Below are 21,241 nucleotides of genomic sequence, written 5' to 3' on the forward strand. Positions count from 1 at the left end.
AGTATACTACTAGAACACTGATATTAGTATACTTATTACATAAAGTATACTTGGGAATATACTTGAACTTGAAGTTAACATCATAAAATAAACTATACTTCTTCTTTGTAAGGGACAGGTCAAACCCACCCAGTATACTTTATTTACTTTAAGTTTATTTTATGAAATAAACTTAAGTATACTTTAAGTATATTCCCAAGTATACTTTATGTAATAAGTATACTAATATCAATGGACTAGTAGTATACTTGTAAGTGTACTACTTCAATTGGGACTAAATTGTACATGTCACAGAAAATAACTTGTGGCTCCTTTTGTAGAATTGCAGACATGTTTTCAAAAGCAGGAAGTCTTGATTTGATTTTTCTTGAATATTATTCAGTATTGAAACGAAGTCCTTTGGATCCTCCTTGATAATCTTTGGTTGACTCTGTTTTGGCAGAAACAACTGAATTTAGCTGTTCACCCGTTTCTGGTCTGAGTGCTCTGCCACAGCAACATTGCACAACAGTTTCAATTCTGCTAAAACAAACCTTCAGGAGGTGGAGTGCACATGGGAGGAGTTTGCCTTTCTGCCAGGTATCCACCTAAGACTTGGGCAACAGATGGGTTCGGTTAGATGAGTTTCATTTCACTCGTTAGAAATGAGCAACACCCATGGGAGTTGGAATTTATTTAAAACTTGCCAAGACACGTTGGTGTAACTCTTTGTGTGTGAAAGACATCAGGACTTGTAACCAAAGGCAAGCAAACTATCAAATTAAAATACTTATCATCCCATTATAATCTTCCACAAAATCTTGTCATTCATCAAATTCACATCATTTTCTTTTACATGTTCTTGATTTATATTTAATAATATGTGCATCTTCGAATTTGCTCCACTTATGTTGAAAAATGAATATGATTAACAATGTGCAAATGGAAATGTGGTGACGTGGGCTATAGACAACCACATGGCTGTCCATTACAGAAGTTCGCAAAGCACCTCTGTGGAGTGCAGGCCACCAATTACTTCTCCACAAGAACAGGAGGTCTGAGAAGACTTATGGTAAATGCACCCTCCATGATGATATCCATCCAAGGTCTCAGTGTGAACCTTCCCACATGAGCATTTCCATTGCTTCTGTACTTGTGGTGCGCCAAACAAAGATCCACCATGTGTGCTTGTGCTTGACTTATTTGAGCTCTTTTGTGATTCTTCCACTTCCAAGGAAACAAAAGGGGTTAGGTCCTGGCTGGTGGAGCTGATCGTTATGGTGACTATTTTTCTCCTCTGGTGCTGGCCGGTCATGCTGAAGAACAACAATGAGTTAGGAAAGCTCCGTACCACTTCCACTTTTTGCGGTCGGGCCATTTGTTCTGACTTATTTTCACCTGGAGGGTTGATCTCCTGCAGGGAAACCACTCGCCTTTGCACAGTTATCGGACGCCGAGGCTTATTCAAAGGGCCAGATGCATTTATAGCCTCCTCAAACTCTGTCGTGAGAGAGCTGAGCTGGTTACCTTTGCAGCACAGACCATAGACGTCTCCATCTTTCAACTTCTTTGCATAATTTTTGTCACATAAACCAACGGTCCAGTCACAGTGCTTGGAAAGGCTGACCATCCATCTGTGAAAGTTAGGACCGGACTGTGTACTCTGAATGGGAAACATGTCGGCAGAACTTTCCACCAGCCAACTACTGCAGAAAACCTTCCTTTTGTTTTTGGACAGCGACATGCCGGGGCCGAAAATCTGTGGGTCAAACATCAGGTCTGAACCAGTAGCAATGAGCTCCTGGTGGTTCTCTGGGTCAACCAGAGTCAACAGGGATCTCCAGAAGTGGCCTGCTTGCTTCACCATCTCTTCACCATTCTGTCTTATCTGCTGAACCAGTTTTTGCCGATCACTGCCAGGCTCCAAGCCTTTTCTCAGATCCACAGCCTTGGCCTTCTCCACATCCTGATGCACCTGAGAATACATCTGCAGGAACTTGAAGGTGTCCTTCTCCTGCTGTGCTGCCTTCAGGCTGCTCTTGCTGCTTTTGATAGACACCATACGGGCAGACACTGAGCTCTGGACGCTGGTCAGGGCGACGTCACGCAGGCGGGTCACAGCCTCAATGAGACGCACGCTAGAGCGACCCAGCTTCTCTCTTTCTCTCTTCTCCCACTTTTCCAGACTCACATGCTCGTCATCAGTTTTCACCAGTAAGGCCTGCTGCTCAGCGTGGAGCTTCTCCATGAGCTCTTTGTGGGCTGTGGAGAAGGTCTTCATGTTGTGAAGGCGGTGCTGGTCTTCAATGGCGCAGGAAACGCACACACAGGTCATGTCATCCAAGCAGTAGTACTCCAGCAGTTTACCATGTTGGGGGCATTTAGTGGTGCCACATAAAGCCATGGGCTCAGTCAGAGGATGAGTCTGCAGTAACACAGGAGTGGTCAGGTGGGTCTGGAGGTGCTGGCCGCACATGGAGATCTCACATTTCATGCAGGTCTTCCGTGCTGGTTTCCGGTCCTCCTCAGTGCACATGTCACAGAGGATAACTTGTGGCTCCTTTTGTAGATTTTCAGACATGTTTTCAAAGGCAGGAAGATCTTGATTTGATTTTTCTTGAATATTATTCAGTATTGAAACGAAGTCCTTTGGATCCTCCTTGATAATCTTTGGTTGACTCTGTTTTGGCAGAAACAACTGAATTTAGCTGTTCACCCGTTTCTGGTCTGAGTGCTCTGCCACAGCTGCACTGCACAACAGTTTCAATTCTGCTAAAACAAACCTTCAGGGGATTGAGTGCACATGGGAGAGGTTTGCCTTTTCTGCAGGATATCCGCTTAGACTTGGGCAACAGATGGGTTCGGTTAGATGAGTTTCATTTCACTCGTTAGAAATGAGCAACACCCATGGGAGTGGGAATTTATTTATAACTTGCCAACACACGTTGGTGTAACTCTTTGTGTGTGAAAGACATTAGGACTTGTAACAAAAGGCAAGCAAACTATCAAATTAAAATACTTATCATCCCATTATAATCTTCCACAAAATTTTGTCATTCATCAAATTCACAAAATTTTCATTTACATGTCCTTGATTTATATTTAATAATATGTGCATCTTCGAATTTGCTCCACTTATCTTGAAAAATTAATATGATTAACAATGTGTAAATGGAAATGTGGTGACGTGGGCTATAGACAACAACATGGCTGTCCATTACAGAAGTTCGCAAAGCACCTCTGTGGAGTGCAGGCCACCAATTACTTCTCCCCAAGAACAGGAGGCCTGAGAAGACTTATGGTAAATGCACCCTCCATGATGATATCCATCCCAGGTCTCAGTGTAAACCTTCCCACATGAGCATTTCTATTGCTTCTGTACTTGTGGTGCGCCAAACAAAGATCCACCATGTGTGCTTGTGCTTGACTTATTTGAGCTCTTTAGTGATTCTTCCACTTCCAAGGAAACAAAAGGGGTTAGGTCCTGGCTGGTGGAGCTGATTGTTATGGTGACTATTTTTCTCCTCTGGTGCTGGCTGGTCATGCTGAAGAACAACAATGAGTTAGGAAAGCTCCATACCACTTCCACTTTTTGCGGTCGGGCCATTTGTTCTGACTTATTTTCACCTGGAGGGTTGATCTCCTGCAGGGAAACTACTTGCCTCTTCTCAGTTATCGGACGCCGAGGCCTATTTAAAGGGCCAGATGCATTTATAGCCTCCTCAAACTCTGTCGTGAGAGAGCTGAGCTGGTTACCTTTGCAGCACAGACCATAGACGTCTCCATCTTTCAACTTCTTTGCATAATTTTAGTCACATAAACCAACGGTCCAGTCACAGTGCGCTTAGAAAGGCTTATCATCCATTTGTGAAAGTTAGGACCGGACTGTGTACTCTGAATCGGAAACATGTGTTCTTCCATGATCTGTGTTGTTTCATTTTCTTATTGTGACATTGGTGTGAAAATGGCATGAAAGTGTTCACTTGTTTTAACCAGTCAATAAAAACAATCCACATCTTAAAATTTGACTGCTTTTATTATTGATCGGATCATTCAAAATCAATGTACGACACAAAAGACACAAATTCCTTGTTTCCATTCTGACTGAAAGATAACTGCACTATGTGAGAACAATGATGCATTCACCACCAGTAGATGGAGACAAACACCTTACACCAGCAGGCAGAAAAAGTAGACGTTAAAACAAAATGATCATGGTACATTAGAAGTAACTCCCAAAACAAACAGTGAAAGCTGAATATGTGACATTTTATTATAGTATATGAAGTGTATTTTAAACACTAAAAAGAATCCTATTGGCTCATTATTGATATTTGCACTAAAGCATTATATATTGTCAGCAACATAACACTAAATGAGTAATATACTCCTCCAATGATAAGCAAAATATGTCATTACTGCCATTATTTGTAGCTATGCACTTCTTAGCTTTTTATAATGATTAGCAATGATCAGCGGTGTCCCACCCATTACTCAAGTTCACAAACTACCTCTGTGGTGCATATTTCACCAATAATGGCTCCACAGAAACAATTAACCACTTGAGAGTAGCTGTGCCTTTTAAAGTTTTTTTCCCTGCTGTATTCAGTGCTGTATCCACTGCTGCTGTTGTAGTTGTAAACCTTCCCACAGGGGCACTGCCACTGCTGCTTGGGGAGATTTTGGGCATTTTTCTTTGCTATTCGAACAAAGGGGGCCAGGTCCCTGTTGTTGAGGCTCATATTAATTGTGATTATTTCGTCCCTCTGGTGCCGTACACTCCTGGAGAGACTTTATCAGAGATGAACATCGCCCCGATGGCTTTCAGTCTGAACCAGAGCAGTGCAGTGTGTCTCCCCCTGGTCTCTGACAGTCAGGGGCTTATATGGGTGCACTCAAACGAGATCAACTTCCAGCTGGACGGTGCAGCAGAGCTGGAAAAGGCCTTCGACCGGTTTCCATACCTGACAGAGAAACAGACGGCTGCACTGGCACAGCGCTGCTTCCTGCACCCAGACCAGGTGAAGGTGTGGTTCATGGTGCAGAGGCTCCGCTATGGCATCAGCTGGGACTTCAGAGACATCCCCAAGATTTTGGATGATTTTCAGGCATCATTCTTCTTCCTTAGTTTTTCTATTTCACATCTGCAAATCTATAAACAGTATCCACAACATGTCTTGATGCCTTGTGCAGAGATCCTACTGTAAGCCTTTGTCACACACACATATACAATTATAGCAAATGTCTTCAATTATTTACAAAGTACTAAAAATGTAACTGTTTTTAGAAATTCAATCATTCCATCACTCTTGAAGTTTTGCACTTTAATGATTTGTAATTTGAAATTCTAATATTTAGTTTCTGTTATTGTTTCATTCATAGATATGTTTTGAAATTACAGTCATACCCAGGTTATTTTTGAAACCGTAGGTGAATTAGATTTTGGGAGAGTTTATATATGGACCAGTAATATGCAGCTTTTCTCTCTCTCTCTCTAGCTGCTCCTGATCAGTACCACAGTTTGTGTGGGCTTATGTTCGCAATATGCACATTTAAATGAGTTTGATTCATTACAGACTTTGAATTATGTGGTCATTCCTTGCAGGTTTTTACACCATGAGTATTGGATATGGTTTAGTTAGTTATTCCACTTCAAGTTGTTCTTCCATGATCTGTGTTGTTCCATTTTCTTATTGTGACATTGGTGTGAAAATGGCATGAAAGTGTTCACTTGTTTTAACCAGTCAATAAAAACAATCCACATCTTAGAATTTTACTGCTTTTATTATTGATCGGATCATTCAAAATCAATATAAGTACGACACGAAAGACACAAATTCCTTGTTTCCATTCTGACTGAAAGATAACTGCACTATGTGAGAACAATGATGCATTCACCACCAGTAGATGGAGACAAACACCTTACACCAGCAGGCAGAAAAAGTAGAAGTTAAAACAAAATGATCATGGTACATTAGAAGTAACTCCCAAAACAAACAGTGAAAGCTAAATATGTGACATTTACTTATAGTGTATGATGTGTATTTTACACACTAAAAAGAATCCTATTGGCTCATTATTAATATTTGCACTAAAGCACTATATATTGTCCGCAACTTATCAGTAAACAATGAGATTTATACTATGCACTACTTAGCTTTGTATAATGATTAGCAATGATCAGCGGTGTCCCACAAATTACTCAAGTTCACAAACCACCTCTGTGGTGCATATTTCACCAATAATGGCTCCACAGGAACAACTAGCCAAATGAGAGTAGGTGCGCACTCCATCGCTGTATCCATTGCTGCTGTTCTTGTGGTAAACCTTCCCACAGGGGCACTGCCACTGCTGCTGGGGGGGATTTGGGGCATTTTTCTTTGCTAGTCGAACAAAGGGGTCCAGGTCCAATTTGTTGGGGCTCATCTTAATTGTGATTATTTCGTCCCTCTGGTGCCGTCCGGTTCTGCTGAAGAAGGACAGCGAGGAAGCGCCAAAGTTCCAAATCACCTCCACCACTCCGGGTCGTGGTGCGGCCTCATCTCCGTTTTTGCCCCGATGTGTTATTAATGCAGAGGAAACCCTGCGTTGTTTCTCTTTCGTGGTCGTGACATTTTTCGGCTGCCCAACAAGACCTGTTGAACTGACTGAGGCATCACAACAATCATCATACTCTGTCGTGAGAGAGCTGAGCTGGTTACCTTCGCAGCACAGACCATAGACAAGTGCATCCTTCTTCTCCAAGTTCTTTGCAGACTCTTTGTCACAGAGGCCAACAGTCCAGTCAGAGTCTTGGGAAAGACTGACCATCCACCTCTCAAAGATAGGAAACATCTTGGTACTACGGATTAGAAGAGTGGCAGAACATTGCCCCAGCCAACTACTGTAGAAAACCTTCATTTTGTCTTTGGACAGCGACATGCCGGGGCCGAAAATCTGTGGGTCAAAGATCAGGTCTGAACTAGTAGCAATGAGCTCCTAGTGGTTCTCTGGGTCAACCAGAGTCAACAGGGATCCCCAGAAGTGGCCTGCTCGCTTCACCATCTCTTCACCATTCTGTCTTATCTGCTGAACCAGTTTGTCCCGATCACTGCCAGACTCCAAGCCTTTTCTCAGATCCACAGCCTTGGCCTTCTCCACATCCTGATGCACCTGAGAATACATCTGCAGGAACCTGAAGGTGTCCTTCTCCTTCTGTGCTGCCTGCATGCTGCTCTTGCTGCTTTTGATAGACACCATACGGGCAGACACTGAGCTCTGGATGCTGGTCAGGGCGACGTCACGCAGGCTGGTCACAGCCTCAATGAGACGCACGCTAGAGCGACCCAGCTTCTCTCTTTCTCTCTTCTCCCACTTTTCCAGACTCACATGCTCGTCATCAGTTTTCACCAGTAAGGCCTGCTGCTCAGCGTGGAGCTTCTCCATGAGCTCTTTGTGGGCTGTGGAGAAGGTCTTCATGTTGTGATAGTAGTGCTGGTCTTCAGTGACGCAGCAAACGCACACACAGGTCATTTCATCCAAGCAGTAGTACTCCAGCAGTTTACCATGTTGGGGGCATTTAGTGGTGCCACATAAAGCCATGGGCTCAGTCAGAGGATGAGTCTGCAGTAACACAGGAGTGGTCAGGTGGGCCTGGAGGTGCTGGACGCACATGGAGATCTCACATTTCATGCAGGTCTTCCGTGCTGGTTTCCGGTCCTCCTCTGTGCACATGTCACAGAGGATAACTTGTGGCTCCTTTTGTAGATTTTCAGACATGTTTTCAAAGGCAGGAAGTCTTGATTTGATTTTTCTTGAATATTATTCAGTATTGAAACGAAGTCCTTCGGATCCTCCTTGATAATCTTTGGTTGACTCTGTTTTGGCAGAAACAACTGAATTTAGCTGTTCACCCGTTTCTGGTCTGAGTGCTCTGCCACAGCTGCACTGCACAACAGTTTTAATTGTGCTAAAACAAACCTTCAGGGGACGGAGTGCACATGGGAGGAGTTTGCCTTTTCTGCCAGATATCCACTCAGACTGAGGCAACAGGTGTGTTCGGTTAGAGGAGTTTCATTTCACTCGTTAGAAATGAGCAGGCACACCTGTTGTCAATTCAGTTAATCAGTACAGTCACATCACAATATGTTTTGAAATAACAGTCATACACAGGTTATTTTTGAAACAGTAGGTGAATTAGATTTTGGGAGAGTTTATATATGGACCAGTAATATGCAGCTTTTCTCCTCTCTGGTTCTAGCTGCTCCTGATCAGTACCAAAGTTTATGTGGGTTTATGTTAGCAACATGCACATTTAAATGAGTTTATGATTCATTACAGCCTTTGAATTATGTGGTCATTCCTTGCAGGTTTTTACACCATGAGTATTGGGTATGGTTTAGTTAGTTACTACACTTCAAGTTGTTCTTCCATGATCTGTGTTGTTTCATTTTCTTATTGTGGCATTGGTGTGAAAATGGCATGAAAGTGTTTTTTAAATTCACTTGTTTTAACCAGTCAATAAAAACAATCCACATCTTAGAATTTTACTGCTTTTATTATTGATCGGATCATTCAAAATCAATGTAAGTACGACACGAAAGACACAAATTCCTTGTTTCCATTCTGACTGAAAGATAACTGCACTATGTGAGAACAATGATGCATTCACCACCAGTAGATGGAGACAAACACCATACACCGATGGGCAGAAAAAGTAGACGTTAAAACAAAATGATCATGGTACATTAGAAGTAACTCCCAAAACAAAAGCTAAATATGTGATATTTTCTGATAGTATATGATGTGTATTTTACACACGAAAAAGAATCCTATTAGCTCATTATTAATATTTGCACTAAAGCATTATATATTGTAAGCAACGTAACACTAAACAATGAGATTTATACTCATCCAATAAAAGCAAAATATGTTCTTACTGTCGATATTTGTAGCTATGCACTTTTTAGCTTTTTATAATGATTAGCAATGATCAGCGATGTCCCACAAATTACTCAAGTTCACAAACTACCTCTGTGGTGCCTATGTCACCAAGAGTTGCTCCACAGGAACAACTAGTCAAATGAGAGTAGTTGCCCCTTTCATCGCTGTATCCATTGCTGCTGTTGTAGTAGTAAGCCTTCCCACAGGGGCACTGCCACTGCTGCTTGGGAAGATTTTGTGCATTTTTCTTTGCTATTCGAACAAAGGGGGCCAGGTCCCATTTGTTGGGGCTCATATTAATTGTGATTATTTCGTCCCTCTGGTGCCGTCCGGTTCTGCTGAAGAAGGACAGAGCGCCAAAGTTCCAAATCACCTCCACCACTCCGGGTCGTGGTGCGGCCTCATCTCCGTTTTTGCCCCGATGTGTTATTAATGCAGAGGTAACCCTGCGTTGTTTCTCTTTCGTGGTCGTGACATTTTTCGGCTGCCCAAAAAGACCTGTTGAACTGACTGAGGCATCACAACAATCATCATACTCTGTCTCGAGAGAGCTGAGCTGGTTACCTTGGCAGCACAGACCATAGACAAGTGCTTCCTTCTTCTCCAAGTTCTTTGCAGACTCTTTGTCACACAGACCAATGGTCCAGTCAGAGTCTTGGGAAAGACTGACCACCCACCTCTGAAAGTTAGGAACTGTCTGGGTACTACGGATTAGAAGAGTGGCAGAACATTGCCCCAGCCAACTACTGTAGAAAACCTTCCTTTTGTCTTCGGACAGCGACATGCCGGGGCCGAAAATCTGTGGGTCAAAGATCAGGTCTGAACTAGTAGCAATGAGCTCCTGGTGGTTCTCTGGGTCAACCAGAGTCAACAGGGATCCCCAGAAGTGGCCTGCTTGCTTCACCATCTCTTCACCATTCTGTCTTATCTCCTGAACCAGTTTGTGCCGATCACTGCCAGGCTCCAAGCCTTTTCTCAGATCCACAGCCTTGGCCTTCTCCACATCCTGATGCACCTGAGAATACATCTGCAGGAACCTGAAGGTGTCCTTCTCCTTCTGTGCTGCCTCCATGCTGCTCTTGCTGCTTTTGATAGACACCATACGGGCAGACACTGAGCTCTGGACACTGGTCAGGGCGACGTCACGCAGGCTGGTCACAGCCTCAATGAGACGCACGCTAGAGCGACCCAGCTTCTCTCTTTCACTCTTCTCCCACTTCTCCAGACTCACATGCTTGTCATCAGCTTTCACCAGTAAGGCCTGCTGCTCAGCGTGGAGCTTCTCCATGAGCTCTTTGTGGGCTGTGGAGAAGGTCTTCATGTTGTGAAGGCGGTGCTGGTCTTCAATGGCGCAGGAAACGCACACACAGGTCATGTCATCCAAGCAGTAGTACTCCAGCAGTTTACCATGTTGGGGGCATTTAGTGGTGCCACATAAAGCCATGGGCTCAGTCAGAGGATGAGTCTGCAGTAACACAGGAGTGGTCAGGTGGGCCTGGAGGTGCTGGACGCACATGGAGATCTCACATTTCATGCAGGTCTTCCGTGCTGGTTTCCGGTCCTCCTCAGTGCACATGTCACAGAGGATAACTTGTGGCTCCTTTTGTAGATTTTCAGACATGTTTTCAAAGTCAGGAAGATTTTGGGATTAATTTCTCTTGCTGGTCTCGAAGAGTCCGGTGCGATAGCTTGAGCTTCTCTCCAGCAGTATCATTTCCTGGGAGAGGAAACTGTTGACAGCGTACATATAAATTACCCTTTCATGGCAGTATCATGGTGTCATTGTCCGCCCCACTGCTCATAAAAAGCCTTACCCTATCATTCAATAAAGATTAATAATTTACTAACCCTTACAAAAAAGAAGTTTATTCAAGTATGCTATTAGAATACCTCTGTTAAAACTTAAAATAAGAGAGTATGCTTTCAGATTACTTTTAAGTAGTATTTAATTAGTACACTTACAAGTATACTACTAGTACACTGATATTAGTATACTTATTACATAAAGTATACTTGGGAATATACTTGAACTTGAAGTTAACATCATAAAATAAACTATACTTCTTCTTTGTAAGGGACAGGTAAAACCCACCCAGTATACTTTATTTACTAAGTTTATTTTATGAAATAAACTTAAGTATACTTTAAGTATATTCCCAAGTATACTTTATGTAATAAGTATACTAATATCAATGGACTAGTAGTATACTTGTAAGTGTACTACTTCAATTGGGACTAAATTGGCCCACTTTTTAATTTATAAAAGTATACTTTAAATGTAAGAGTGGTAAACTTTGAGTACACAAATAGTTTACATCCAAGTTGTATTTTGTACTGTAACTTTAATATGAACTATACTACAAGTGAACTTATAGGTATACTGTTAGTTTACTAGTTATATACTTATGAAAGTACACTTAAAAGTATAGGCTACTCTCAGTAAACTACTAGTTTAATAGTTTTTACTGCAAGTATACTTGTAAGTTTTCTTAAGTGAACTTATAGTACTTATACTTTTCTGTATACTTTTCTGTATAAGCCAAGTATACTTAAGTATATTTTTGTTAATTTTATCTCTGATAAATACATTAAAAGTAATCTGAAAGCATAGTCTCTTATTTTAAGTTTATACTAATAGCATACTTGAATAAACTTCTTTTTTTTGTAAGGGAATCAGAGTAGAAAACAGAGGGTAACTAATGTTACAGCCTCCAAAATGACCCTAAAGTTAGATGAACATCTTTCTATAAAACATTTCCAACAGAAATTGAACATAACCTCAATGAAGGTGGGATTTATTGCAGGGTTGTTGTATTAGACTGCACAGGTGTACCTAATAAACTGGCAACTGAGGATATATTTGACTAAATAAACTATATTTTCATCATGCATTATGTAACTTGTATTTGTGCCATATATATAATCAGATAAGGAGGATGTGGACTCTGTAGTCCAGGTGGTGTTGATGTATCTGGATGCACTGGGTGGTTTGAACCAGATCAGCAGAACAACATAGCTCCTCTCATACTTACAAGACTGTTGCTGCTGTGAGCTCAAAGGTAGGAACTCCAAACCATTCATTCATTGAAATTAGTGACAATGTCGGTGTCTTCTTCTTGAAACTTGAATAATTATCCAAAGAAAAAGTAGCTAAGTTGACTGTTTACTGTTACTAGCTAGCTAACCTGTCATGCATCACACAGGCTAGCTAACTAGCTAGCTAACGGCTCATGCTAACGCTAAGAGCAAATGTGCTACAGAGTATTAGGATCACATTGAGAGACAACACATCTGAGATTACAGAATAAAGCAGAATATTATGAGAAAAAAGTTGTAATTTACGAGAAAAAAGTCATAATATAACGAGAATGAAGTCGTAATATTACGAGAATAAAGTCATAATATTACGAGAAAAAAGTCATAATATTACGAGAATAAAGTCGTAATATTACGAGAAAAAAGTCATAATATAACGAGAATGAAGTCGTAATATTACGAGAATAAAGTCGTAATATTACGAGAAAAAAGTCATAATATTACGAGAATAAAGTCATAATATTACGAGAATAAAGTCATAATATTACGAGAATAAAGTCGTAATATTACGAGAAAAAAGTCATAATATTACGAGAATGAAGTCGTAATATTACGAGAATAAAGTCATAATATTACGAGAATAAAGTCATAATATTACGAGAAAAAAGTCATAATATTACGAGAATAAAGTCATAATATTACGAGAATAAAGTCATAATATTACGAGAATAAAGTCGTAATATTACGAGAAAAAAGTCATAATATAACGAGAATGAAGTCGTAATATTACGAGAATAAAGTCGTAATATTACGAGAAAAAAGTCATAATATTACGAGAATAAAGTCATAATATTACGAGAATAAAGTCATAATATTACGAGAATAAAGTCGTAATATTACGAGAAAAAAGTCATAATATTACGAGAATGAAGTCGTAATATTACGAGAATAAAGTCGTAATATTACGAGAAAAAAGTCATAATATTACGAGAATAAAGTCATAATATAACGAGAAAAAGGTCGTAATATTACGAGAATAAAGTCATAATATAACGAGAAAAAGGTCGTAATATTACGAGAATAAAGTCATAATATTACGAGAAAAAAGTCGTAATATTACGAGAATAAAGTCATAATATTACGAGAATAAAGTCATAATATAACGAGAAAAAGGTCATAATATTACGAGAAAAAAGTTGTAATTTACGAGAATAAAGTCGTAATATTACGAGAATAAAGTCATAATATTACGAGAATAAAGTCATAATATAACGAGAAAAAGGTTGTAATATTACGAGAATAAAGTCATAATATTACGAGAAAAAAGTCATAATTTACGAAAATTAAAGTAATACCTTTACGAGAAAAAAGTCATAATATTACGAGAATAAAGTCATAATTTAACAAGAAAAAAGTCGTAATTTAACAAAAAAAGAGTTGTAATTTATGAGAAAAAAGTCATAAATTTACAAGAAAATAAGTTGTAATATTACGATAATAAAGTCGTTATATTGCGAAAATAAAGTCATAATTTTACAAAAAAATAAAGTCATAATTTAACAAGAAAAAATTGTAATTTATGAGAATTAAGTCATAGCTTTACGAGAAAAAAAGTCGGAATATTACGAAAATAAAGTCATAATATTACGAGAATAAAGTCATAATATTACGGGAAAAAAGTCGTAATATTACGAGAATAAAGTCATAATATAACGAGAAAAAGGTTGTAATATTATGAGAATAAAGTCATAATATTACGAGAAAAAAGTCGTAATATTACGAGAAAAAAGTCATAATATTACGAGAATAAGGTCATAATATTACGAGGATAAAGTCATAATATTACGAGAATAAAGTCGTAATATTACGAGAAAAAAGTCATAATATTACGAGAATGAAGTCGTAATATTACGAGAATAAAGTCGTAATATTACGAGAATAAAGTCATAATATTACGAGAATAAAGTCGTAATATTACGAGAAAAAAGTCATAATATTACGAGAATAAAGTCATAATATAACGAGAAAAAGGTCGTAATATTACGAGAATAAAGTCATAATATAACGAGAAAAAGGTCGTAATATTACGAGAATAAAGTCATAATATTACGAGAAAAAAGTCGTAATATTACGAGAATAAAGTCATAATATTACGAGAATAAAGTCATAATATAACGAGAAAAAGGTCATAATATTACGAGAAAAAAGTTGTAATTTACGAGAATAAAGTCGTAATATTACGAGAATAAAGTCATAATATTACGAGAATAAAGTCATAATATAACGAGAAAAAGGTTGTAATATTACGAGAATAAAGTCATAATATTACGAGAAAAAAGTCATAATTTACGAAAATTAAAGTAATACCTTTACGAGAAAAAAGTCATAATATTACGAGAATAAAGTCATAATTTAACAAGAAAAAAGTCGTAATTTAACAAAAAAAGAGTTGTAATTTATGAGAAAAAAGTCATAAATTTACAAGAAAATAAGTTGTAATATTACGATAATAAAGTCGTTATATTGCGAAAATAAAGTCATAATTTTACAAAAAAATAAAGTCATAATTTAACAAGAAAAAATTGTAATTTATGAGAATTAAGTCATAGCTTTACGAGAAAAAAAGTCGGAATATTACGAAAATGAAGTCATAATATTACGAGAATAAAGTCATAATATTACGGGAAAAAAGTCGTAATATTACGAGAATAAAGTCATAATATAACGAGAAAAAGGTTGTAATATTATGAGAATAAAGTCATAATATTACGAGAAAAAAGTCGTAATATTACGAGAAAAAAGTCATAATATTACGAGAATAAGGTCATAATATTACGAGGATAAAGTCATAATATTAGGAGAAAACAGTCATAATTTACGAAAATTAAAGTAATACCTTTACGAGAAAAAAGTCATAATATTACGAGAATAAAGTCATAATTTAACAAGAAAAAAGTCGTAATTTAACAAAAAAAGAGTTGTAATTTATGAGAAAAAAGTCATAAATTTACAAGGAAATAAGTTGTAATATTATGAAAATAAAGGTAGTTTATGACTACATATTTTAACCTCAAATTGACTTAAATTGCAAATCAACTACTTCATCAGATTGGCACTAATAATCCTCCTCACTGATTTGCAAGGTAGCTCACAATCACCAAATACAACCAGAAATATTAAAGAGATATTTACCATTATATAAACTGTACCTGTGACAAGTGGCAAATATATATCTTCTCACAGTAGACATATATATTGCTTTAACTTATAGAAAAAGATGTAAGTGCATTCAGATGATTACTTTTTTTGGTATCAACCCTTTCTGTCTGCTCTTTCTTCCAGAACTCATTCCCACACATGATGAGGCAAAAAGCAGGTGGAGGACTCCCCCTGCTCAGACAGAAGACACCCAACACTCCTGGAGAGACTTTATCAGAGATGAACATCGCCCCGATGGCTTTCAGTCTGAACCAGAGCAATGCAGTGTGTCTCCCCCTGGTCTCTGACAGTCAGGGGCTTATATGGGTGCACTCAAATGAGATCAACCTCCAGCTGGACGGTGCAGCAGAGCTGGAAAAGGCCTTCGACCGGTTTCCATACCTGACAGAGAAACAGACGGCTGCACTGGCGCAGCGCTGCTTCCTGCACCCAGACCAGGTGAAGGTGTGGTTCATGGTGCAGAGGCTCCGCTATGGCATCAGCTGGGACTTCAAAGACATCCCCAAGGTTCGGACGATTTTCAAGGCAAGACGGGGAAAGGAAAAGCTGCAAAACGAAAAGGGGGAAGAGGTAAAAGAGGATAGAGGAGAGAAATGCAAAAGAGAGGTAGAAGACGCTGGTGGGAAGGAGGCAGGAGGGGTTAGGGAGAAACAGAAGGCAAGTGAGGGAGAAAATGTGAGGACTAATGAGCGATTGGCGAGAAAAATGAAGCAGGAGCAACCAATGAAGAAAGAGAAGGACAAAGAAGTAGAAGAAGACACAGGGAATACTCTGAAGAAGCGGAAAAGGATGACAGTGACAGACAAGATGGGAAAGAAGAGAATAAGGCAAGGGGAGGAGGGTGTTGTGGAGACAGCAGAAGAAGTAGAAACAAGAAGTGATGACGCTGAGAGGGGGTGTGAAAAATCCACTCAGTCGGAGACGACACTTTTTACCAGAAAGAAAATGAAGGCAAAAGCAGACAAAGGATTACTGTCCGTCCAAGAGTGGCCTGTCCACGAGAGCTTCGTGGTGCCTGATGAGCTGCTGGATGCTCAGCTCATCCCCCTGCTTCAAACTCAGGCCTTTGACGTGCCTCCTCTCACTGATAACCAGACAGAACTGCTGAAAAGAGTGGACGCTTCCACCTCACATACTCGTATGACCCCTGTGAAAAGCAGCTTTAAGGGGGAAACAGAAATGCAGACGCACGCAGAGTCAACCACAGACGTTGGCAAACTGGAGCTCATGGACATGAATCTTGTTGCAGACAGTTCACTCACCGTCACCGCACACACGCACACACTCCCCCCTCGGGTCCGCTGGACGACAAAGACGCAGACTCAGCTGGATATGATGAGGGCGGCTTTCTCGCACTCTCAGTATCCAGACGGGGAGGACTACAACCGACTGGCGAGGGTGATCAACGTCGCCCGCTACGAGTTGGTCCAGTGGTTCGGCGACATGCGCTACTACATCAAGAAGAAAGGAAAGCCAGGCTGGATGAGTCAGGAGCAGCACAGCCGGGCACTGGCCAACGTCAGGTACCGGCAGTGGCTGAACACGCTGGTAAAGATGCAGCCACTAGTGGCGGGCAGTAAGGGCGACGGAAAGGCAACCTGAAAGATGAAGCTTGACTATGGCGAGGAGGAAAGTGTGCCGCCGCCTCCAGAGTAGAAATGGTACCACACTCTCTGTACATAATATCCCTCTGAGGAGAATTGGAAGCAGTGGAGTGACTTGTCGTGTTCGTGTTGGACGTTTTGAACATTAAGACAGATGTTTGATAAAATGTTTCCAAATTAATTCACGTTGAATGTGTTGTTGTTTATACAGTTATTGCGATTACTTTTGTTAACACGTGTGTACAGTCTTTGTTAAGACTGTACACACGTGTTAACAAAAGATGTTCATATAAATGCAATTTGACATCGATGAGTCCCTTTGTTTTTATTGTCATTCAAGTAAAACACTTTCATTGTTCCAACAGGACTCTTGTGATTAGTTAAAACATTCATAAACTGACAAAATGAATGACAACTTTTTTTTTCTCAATGCTGTAATATTTTATTTTACATAAAAGACTGGTGTTTCAGATCAAAATAACAACCGCGGTGGTTTGTTATCACCTATAATCTCAGAGCAGATAGAAACAAAACATAATCCACAACAAATTAACAAAAATAAAGTGCAATTCTAGAATATTATGTAGTAATATATTACACAAAAGAATAGAAAAACTACATTAACACATACGACATTCATTCTCATGTTATCCAGCTACAACACTGAGCTTCAAAATTATCACTGTTTTACAGATACTACCTTAACAGATGGTCATGCCTCTGTAAGAGGTAAACAGCAGATCAGATATATAATGAGATGCTCAATTATGGGAATATATTCAAAAGATCTTAGACCAGCCAACCAAACCCCATTAAGTCAACAATGACATCAGATGTTACTCTCTTTGCTCCGTCAGTTCCAGTTGGCTGAGTACTCCGTCCTCTGTGGCTGCCAAAGCTCAGTGCCTTCGATAATGCGGCGGATCATGGAGGCGGAGGTGATGAGCAGGTGTCCAACGGCGTGCAGGAGGGTGGAGGCTACACGCAGGGCTTCTCTGAAAAACAAACGAGATAAAGTGTCATCAGTATGATCTTTGTGCTGATTGTTTGCTGCAGGTACTGTGCACTAAATTTGAACTTTGAAAAAGCTTATTGCATTCTTATCCAAGCAAATTATTTACAATTTTGAGGGGCTTCTTTTATGCTACTTTATACTTCTACTCTACATTTCAGAAGGAAAAACTGCTTTTTACTCCACTACATTTATTTGACAGCTATAGTTACTTAAATCAAAGGGCCACTGATGCACCATGGGTATGTGGTTTACACAGGCAAAAGAGTCCATTGTCCATGCAAAACGTGTGTGTTTGATTTATTTATTTAAAAAAAAAAAGCAAACAAACGAAGCACAACGAAAGCATGGATGTTGCTGCCTCTCTTGTTCTGGTAAAAAAACATAAACCCAGCCAGGTGCATGCTGGTCCTATACCTGCGTACCTATCTATATAACCACAGGTGCCCAGAGTTTTACCCAATTCATAAACAAAGGAAAACAAATTATGCAAAAAACTAAATATAAGCTACTAAAAAAGAAATTAATTAAATTAAACAAATAACTAGCAAAAGTGTCCAAAACTGAATCTGAATAAAGTAAACATTAAGAATAATCAATCAAACAATAGTACTTATTGTTAGCAAAAAAACAACTTAATATTAACAACAAATAAATATCTCCTACAGCGTTGTTAGATTAAACCAGAAGTTCCCAAACTTTTTGGCTTGAACCCTTTATTAAAAATAAAGCAGTTTGAGGCTCCTTGTCACAGCTCATATGCCTATTTCCACAAAATTCTCAATTTAGATAATAGTTTGAGGCCAGAAGAGGGACAATAATCAAATGTTTCACACAGAGAGCAGATTAGAGACAAATTAAGAATCTCACAACCCCCAAGATTTATCTTTTGACCCTGAAGGCCCCGCGCCCCCCCCTAGATTGGGAACTATTGGACTAAACTACCTAACAGTATACAGTAAAAAGTACATTAAATGTGATGCATCAGTATTAACAATCTAATAATGTAATCATTGGGACATTTTTTCTGCAGAACGTTAATGTTCTCCTCGGCTTACCTGAGGATTTTCTTGGGCCCCAGACACTCAAAGTTAGCGCTCACAGAGTACAGGCCTTGAAATGTGGCCTTCACATTCAGGGAGCCAAAGACATCCTTCGGGCTCATCCTGTAAAGGTCAAAGGTGACACGAGCTATGTCTTTCCCCGTCCGAGGCTTGTTGTGGCCTTGAGATTTGGACACGACTGCACCCTGGGGGGGATCAGAGACAACAGTCGCATAGAGTGTATTATTCAAAAGCAAAAAGCCTGTGTAAGGTAAATCATAAAGTGCTATATAATAAATAACATTTAGCCTGCTTGGTCAAACATACGGGCTGAGGTCTCCATGTCTGTCCAGGCATCAGGGCCATGAGCATGGTGTTGTCAGGCAGGGTCATGAGGAACTCGTTGGAGTCCACCTCTGTACCGTCCTCCTCACAGGCCAGAGACAGAGACACGGCAGACAGGGACAGCAGCAACGCCTGGCATACCTACAGCACAGATTCAAGTTGATCTGGATTACTGTGCACTAGAGAAAAAAAGATGTCCTAAATAGTATTCTTCCTGTTGTAAATGACAACAAATTAGCTGGAATCCAGTTATATAGAAAATAGTATTTCAGACACCAGAACAGCATAGCAACCATATAGCTACACTTTGGACATCTTATCTTTATGCCTTGACTCATGACTAGGTGTGATCACATATTTGACAACATCAAAGCTCTGACAATTGAGACGAGATAACCATTAAGTAAGTAATTACGTTAATGTTTCCCTTTTAAATGAGTTTATATATTTTTTTATACTATTATTTTCTTCTTCTTTTTTTTATTTCATTACATTTTATAAATTTTTTAGTACTTCCCTTTATCGTGAATTTTTGTTTCGCATTTTTCCTCCTCATTTTTATTTATATTATATTATTATTTATATATTATTTATATTACATTATTTATTTATTTTATTTTATTTATTTTTAAATAGTTTTTTCCAAAACAAAAAGACAATAAAATAAAATAAAAATATATAAATAAATTAAAAAAAATATTACATGACACAATACACAATGTTACATTATTAATTATATTACATATGCGAGCAGCTAATCTTATTTCTTTCCATTATTCATCTTCTACAGTCACGCTCACCCTCTCTTTGAGCTCCTCCAGGGTCCCGGCTGTGATGCCCTTCCTGGTCTCCCTGTTGTGACAACACACTCTGAAGGGACGCTGTGGTGGAGACCACACGCGCTTGGTCACAGATCTGAGGAAAGACCAGACAGAAAGGTTATTAGATTATTTAATGTGCTGAATCCTCTGAGATTTTCACAGCAGACATTTTGACTTATATTCTATTCAAGTCAAGTCAGTTTTACTTATATAGCCCAAATTTGCCTCAAGGGGCTCTCTGTCCTTTGACCCTCGCTTTGGGTAAGAAAAAACTCCCCCAAACAAAACCCCTTTATTCAAGTGGCCCAATCGGGAAGCCAACACACCAGGACCCTAAAACTGAAGTAGCTAAAGTGAATTCATCCATCATTTATTTTATTAATTTTCTTTTCCCTCTATGACATGTCAAAATGTCTCCTGTGAACACTACCCATTATAACAAGCCAACACTTGAAAATGTCACAATGTTGTTTGGGTTGTTGATCAAGCGAAGGGATCATGAAGCAAATCAATACAATACCAACAGTCCCAAACTAATTCTCCACTTACTTGATAAATGAAGATGTTGTATCCATGCTCGTCGGTCTCTGGTTGTCTTTTCTCACAGCCTTATTGTTTCGTAAGGTGTTTTGGTGTGTCAAATTGTGTTAATGTCAGTTACTGTCAGTGTGTTTGACCCAGCAGCTGGAGTTTGCCCCGAACTTGGTGATAACTCAGATACTGAAAAGCACAGGGCAAAGTTCATTTAGCCTGTGGGTGTATGTGAAAGACTTCCTTTCTTCATCTGACAAACAGAGTTATTACCTCTGTAGCTCGACTGATACTGGATATTTGAGGCCAATACCAATATTGATATTTGAGAGTTTAAAAAAGTGAAGATCATACGAAGCTAGAAAACCTGAGGAATCCATTGGTACCAACCATGTCATACTGCTTGTTGCAAAGGAGGCCAAATAACGCTACAAAGTTACGCTAAATTTTGGAGAGGAAAAACTGTCATGGCCATTTTCAAAGGGGTCCCTTGACCTCTGACCTCCAGATATGTGAATGAAAATGGGTTCTATAGGTACCCACGAGTCTCCCCTTTACAGACATGCCCACTTTATGATAATCACATGCAGTTTGGGGCAAGTCATAGTCAAGTCAGCACACTGACACACTGACAGCTGTTGTTGCATGTTGGGCTGCAGTTTTCCATGTTATGATTTGGGCATATTTTTTATGCTAAATGCAGTACCTGTGAGGGACAACATTTGTCAT

General features: G+C 39.4%; 3 protein-coding genes and 1 long non-coding RNA gene across 4 annotated transcripts; 2 read left to right on the forward strand and 2 right to left on the reverse strand.

Annotated features, from left to right (window-relative positions):
* Positions 1-3,994: 3,994 nt before the first annotated feature.
* LOC119481938 (tripartite motif-containing protein 16-like) lies at positions 3,995-10,544 on the reverse strand. Its single transcript, XM_037759253.1, has 2 exons — positions 9,219-10,544; positions 3,995-4,743 (listed from the first exon to the last, which is right to left on the reverse strand). The coding sequence occupies exons 1-2, from the start codon at positions 10,520-10,522 to the stop codon at positions 4,470-4,472; spliced, it is 1,578 nt and encodes a 525-aa protein (XP_037615181.1). The 5' UTR covers positions 10,523-10,544; the 3' UTR covers positions 3,995-4,469.
* On the forward strand, positions 5,096-8,502 carry LOC119481943. The gene is made up of 2 exons (XR_005205323.1): positions 5,096-5,390; positions 8,131-8,502. It is a non-coding gene; the product is annotated as an uncharacterized LOC119481943 (long non-coding RNA).
* A 1,283-nt stretch (positions 10,545-11,827) lies between the features above and the next one.
* Positions 11,828-16,941, forward strand: homezb (homeobox and leucine zipper encoding b). Its single transcript, XM_037758561.1, has 2 exons — positions 11,828-11,960; positions 15,280-16,941. Exon 2 carries the CDS (start codon positions 15,295-15,297, stop codon positions 16,756-16,758), a length of 1,464 nt encoding a protein of 487 aa, XP_037614489.1. The 5' UTR covers positions 11,828-11,960; positions 15,280-15,294; the 3' UTR covers positions 16,759-16,941.
* A 235-nt stretch (positions 16,942-17,176) lies between these two features.
* On the reverse strand, positions 17,177-20,694 carry cideb (cell death inducing DFFA like effector b). Its single transcript, XM_037758563.1, has 5 exons — positions 20,531-20,694; positions 19,961-20,075; positions 19,143-19,301; positions 18,831-19,021; positions 17,177-17,755 (listed from the first exon to the last, which is right to left on the reverse strand). Exons 1-5 carry the CDS (start codon positions 20,554-20,556, stop codon positions 17,614-17,616), a joined length of 633 nt encoding a protein of 210 aa, XP_037614491.1. The 5' UTR covers positions 20,557-20,694; the 3' UTR covers positions 17,177-17,613.
* Positions 20,695-21,241: the final 547 nt, after the last annotated feature.

The sequence above is a fragment of the Sebastes umbrosus genome, chromosome 22 (genome assembly GCF_015220745.1).
Source record: "Sebastes umbrosus isolate fSebUmb1 chromosome 22, fSebUmb1.pri, whole genome shotgun sequence".
NCBI lineage: Eukaryota > Metazoa > Chordata > Actinopteri > Perciformes > Sebastidae > Sebastes > Sebastes umbrosus.

What these genes read in the sequence shown, in the direction of transcription:
- cideb (XM_037758563.1), bottom strand. Translation starts at nt 20,556, where the DNA reads ATGGATACAACATCTTCATTTATCAA. An exon ending in ACAACATCTTCATTTATCAA is followed by an intron (nt 20,076 to 20,530) that starts GTAAGTGGAGAA and finishes GTCTTTCCTCAG; the next exon opens with ATCTGTGACCAAGCGCGTGT. An exon ending in AGACATGGAGACCTCAGCCC is followed by an intron (nt 19,022 to 19,142) that starts GTATGTTTGACC and finishes GATCCCCCCCAG; the next exon opens with GGTGCAGTCGTGTCCAAATC.
- homezb (XM_037758561.1), top strand. Translation starts at nt 15,295, where the DNA reads ATGATGAGGCAAAAAGCAGGTGGAGGACTCCCCCTGCTCAGACAGAAG.
- LOC119481938 (XM_037759253.1), bottom strand. Translation starts at nt 10,522, where the DNA reads ATGTCTGAAAATCTACAAAAGGAGCCACAAGTTATCCTCTGTGACATG. An exon ending in AGAACCGGACGGCACCAGAG is followed by an intron (nt 4,744 to 9,218) that starts GGACGAAATAAT and finishes ACGGCACCAGAG; the next exon opens with GGACGAAATAATCACAATTA.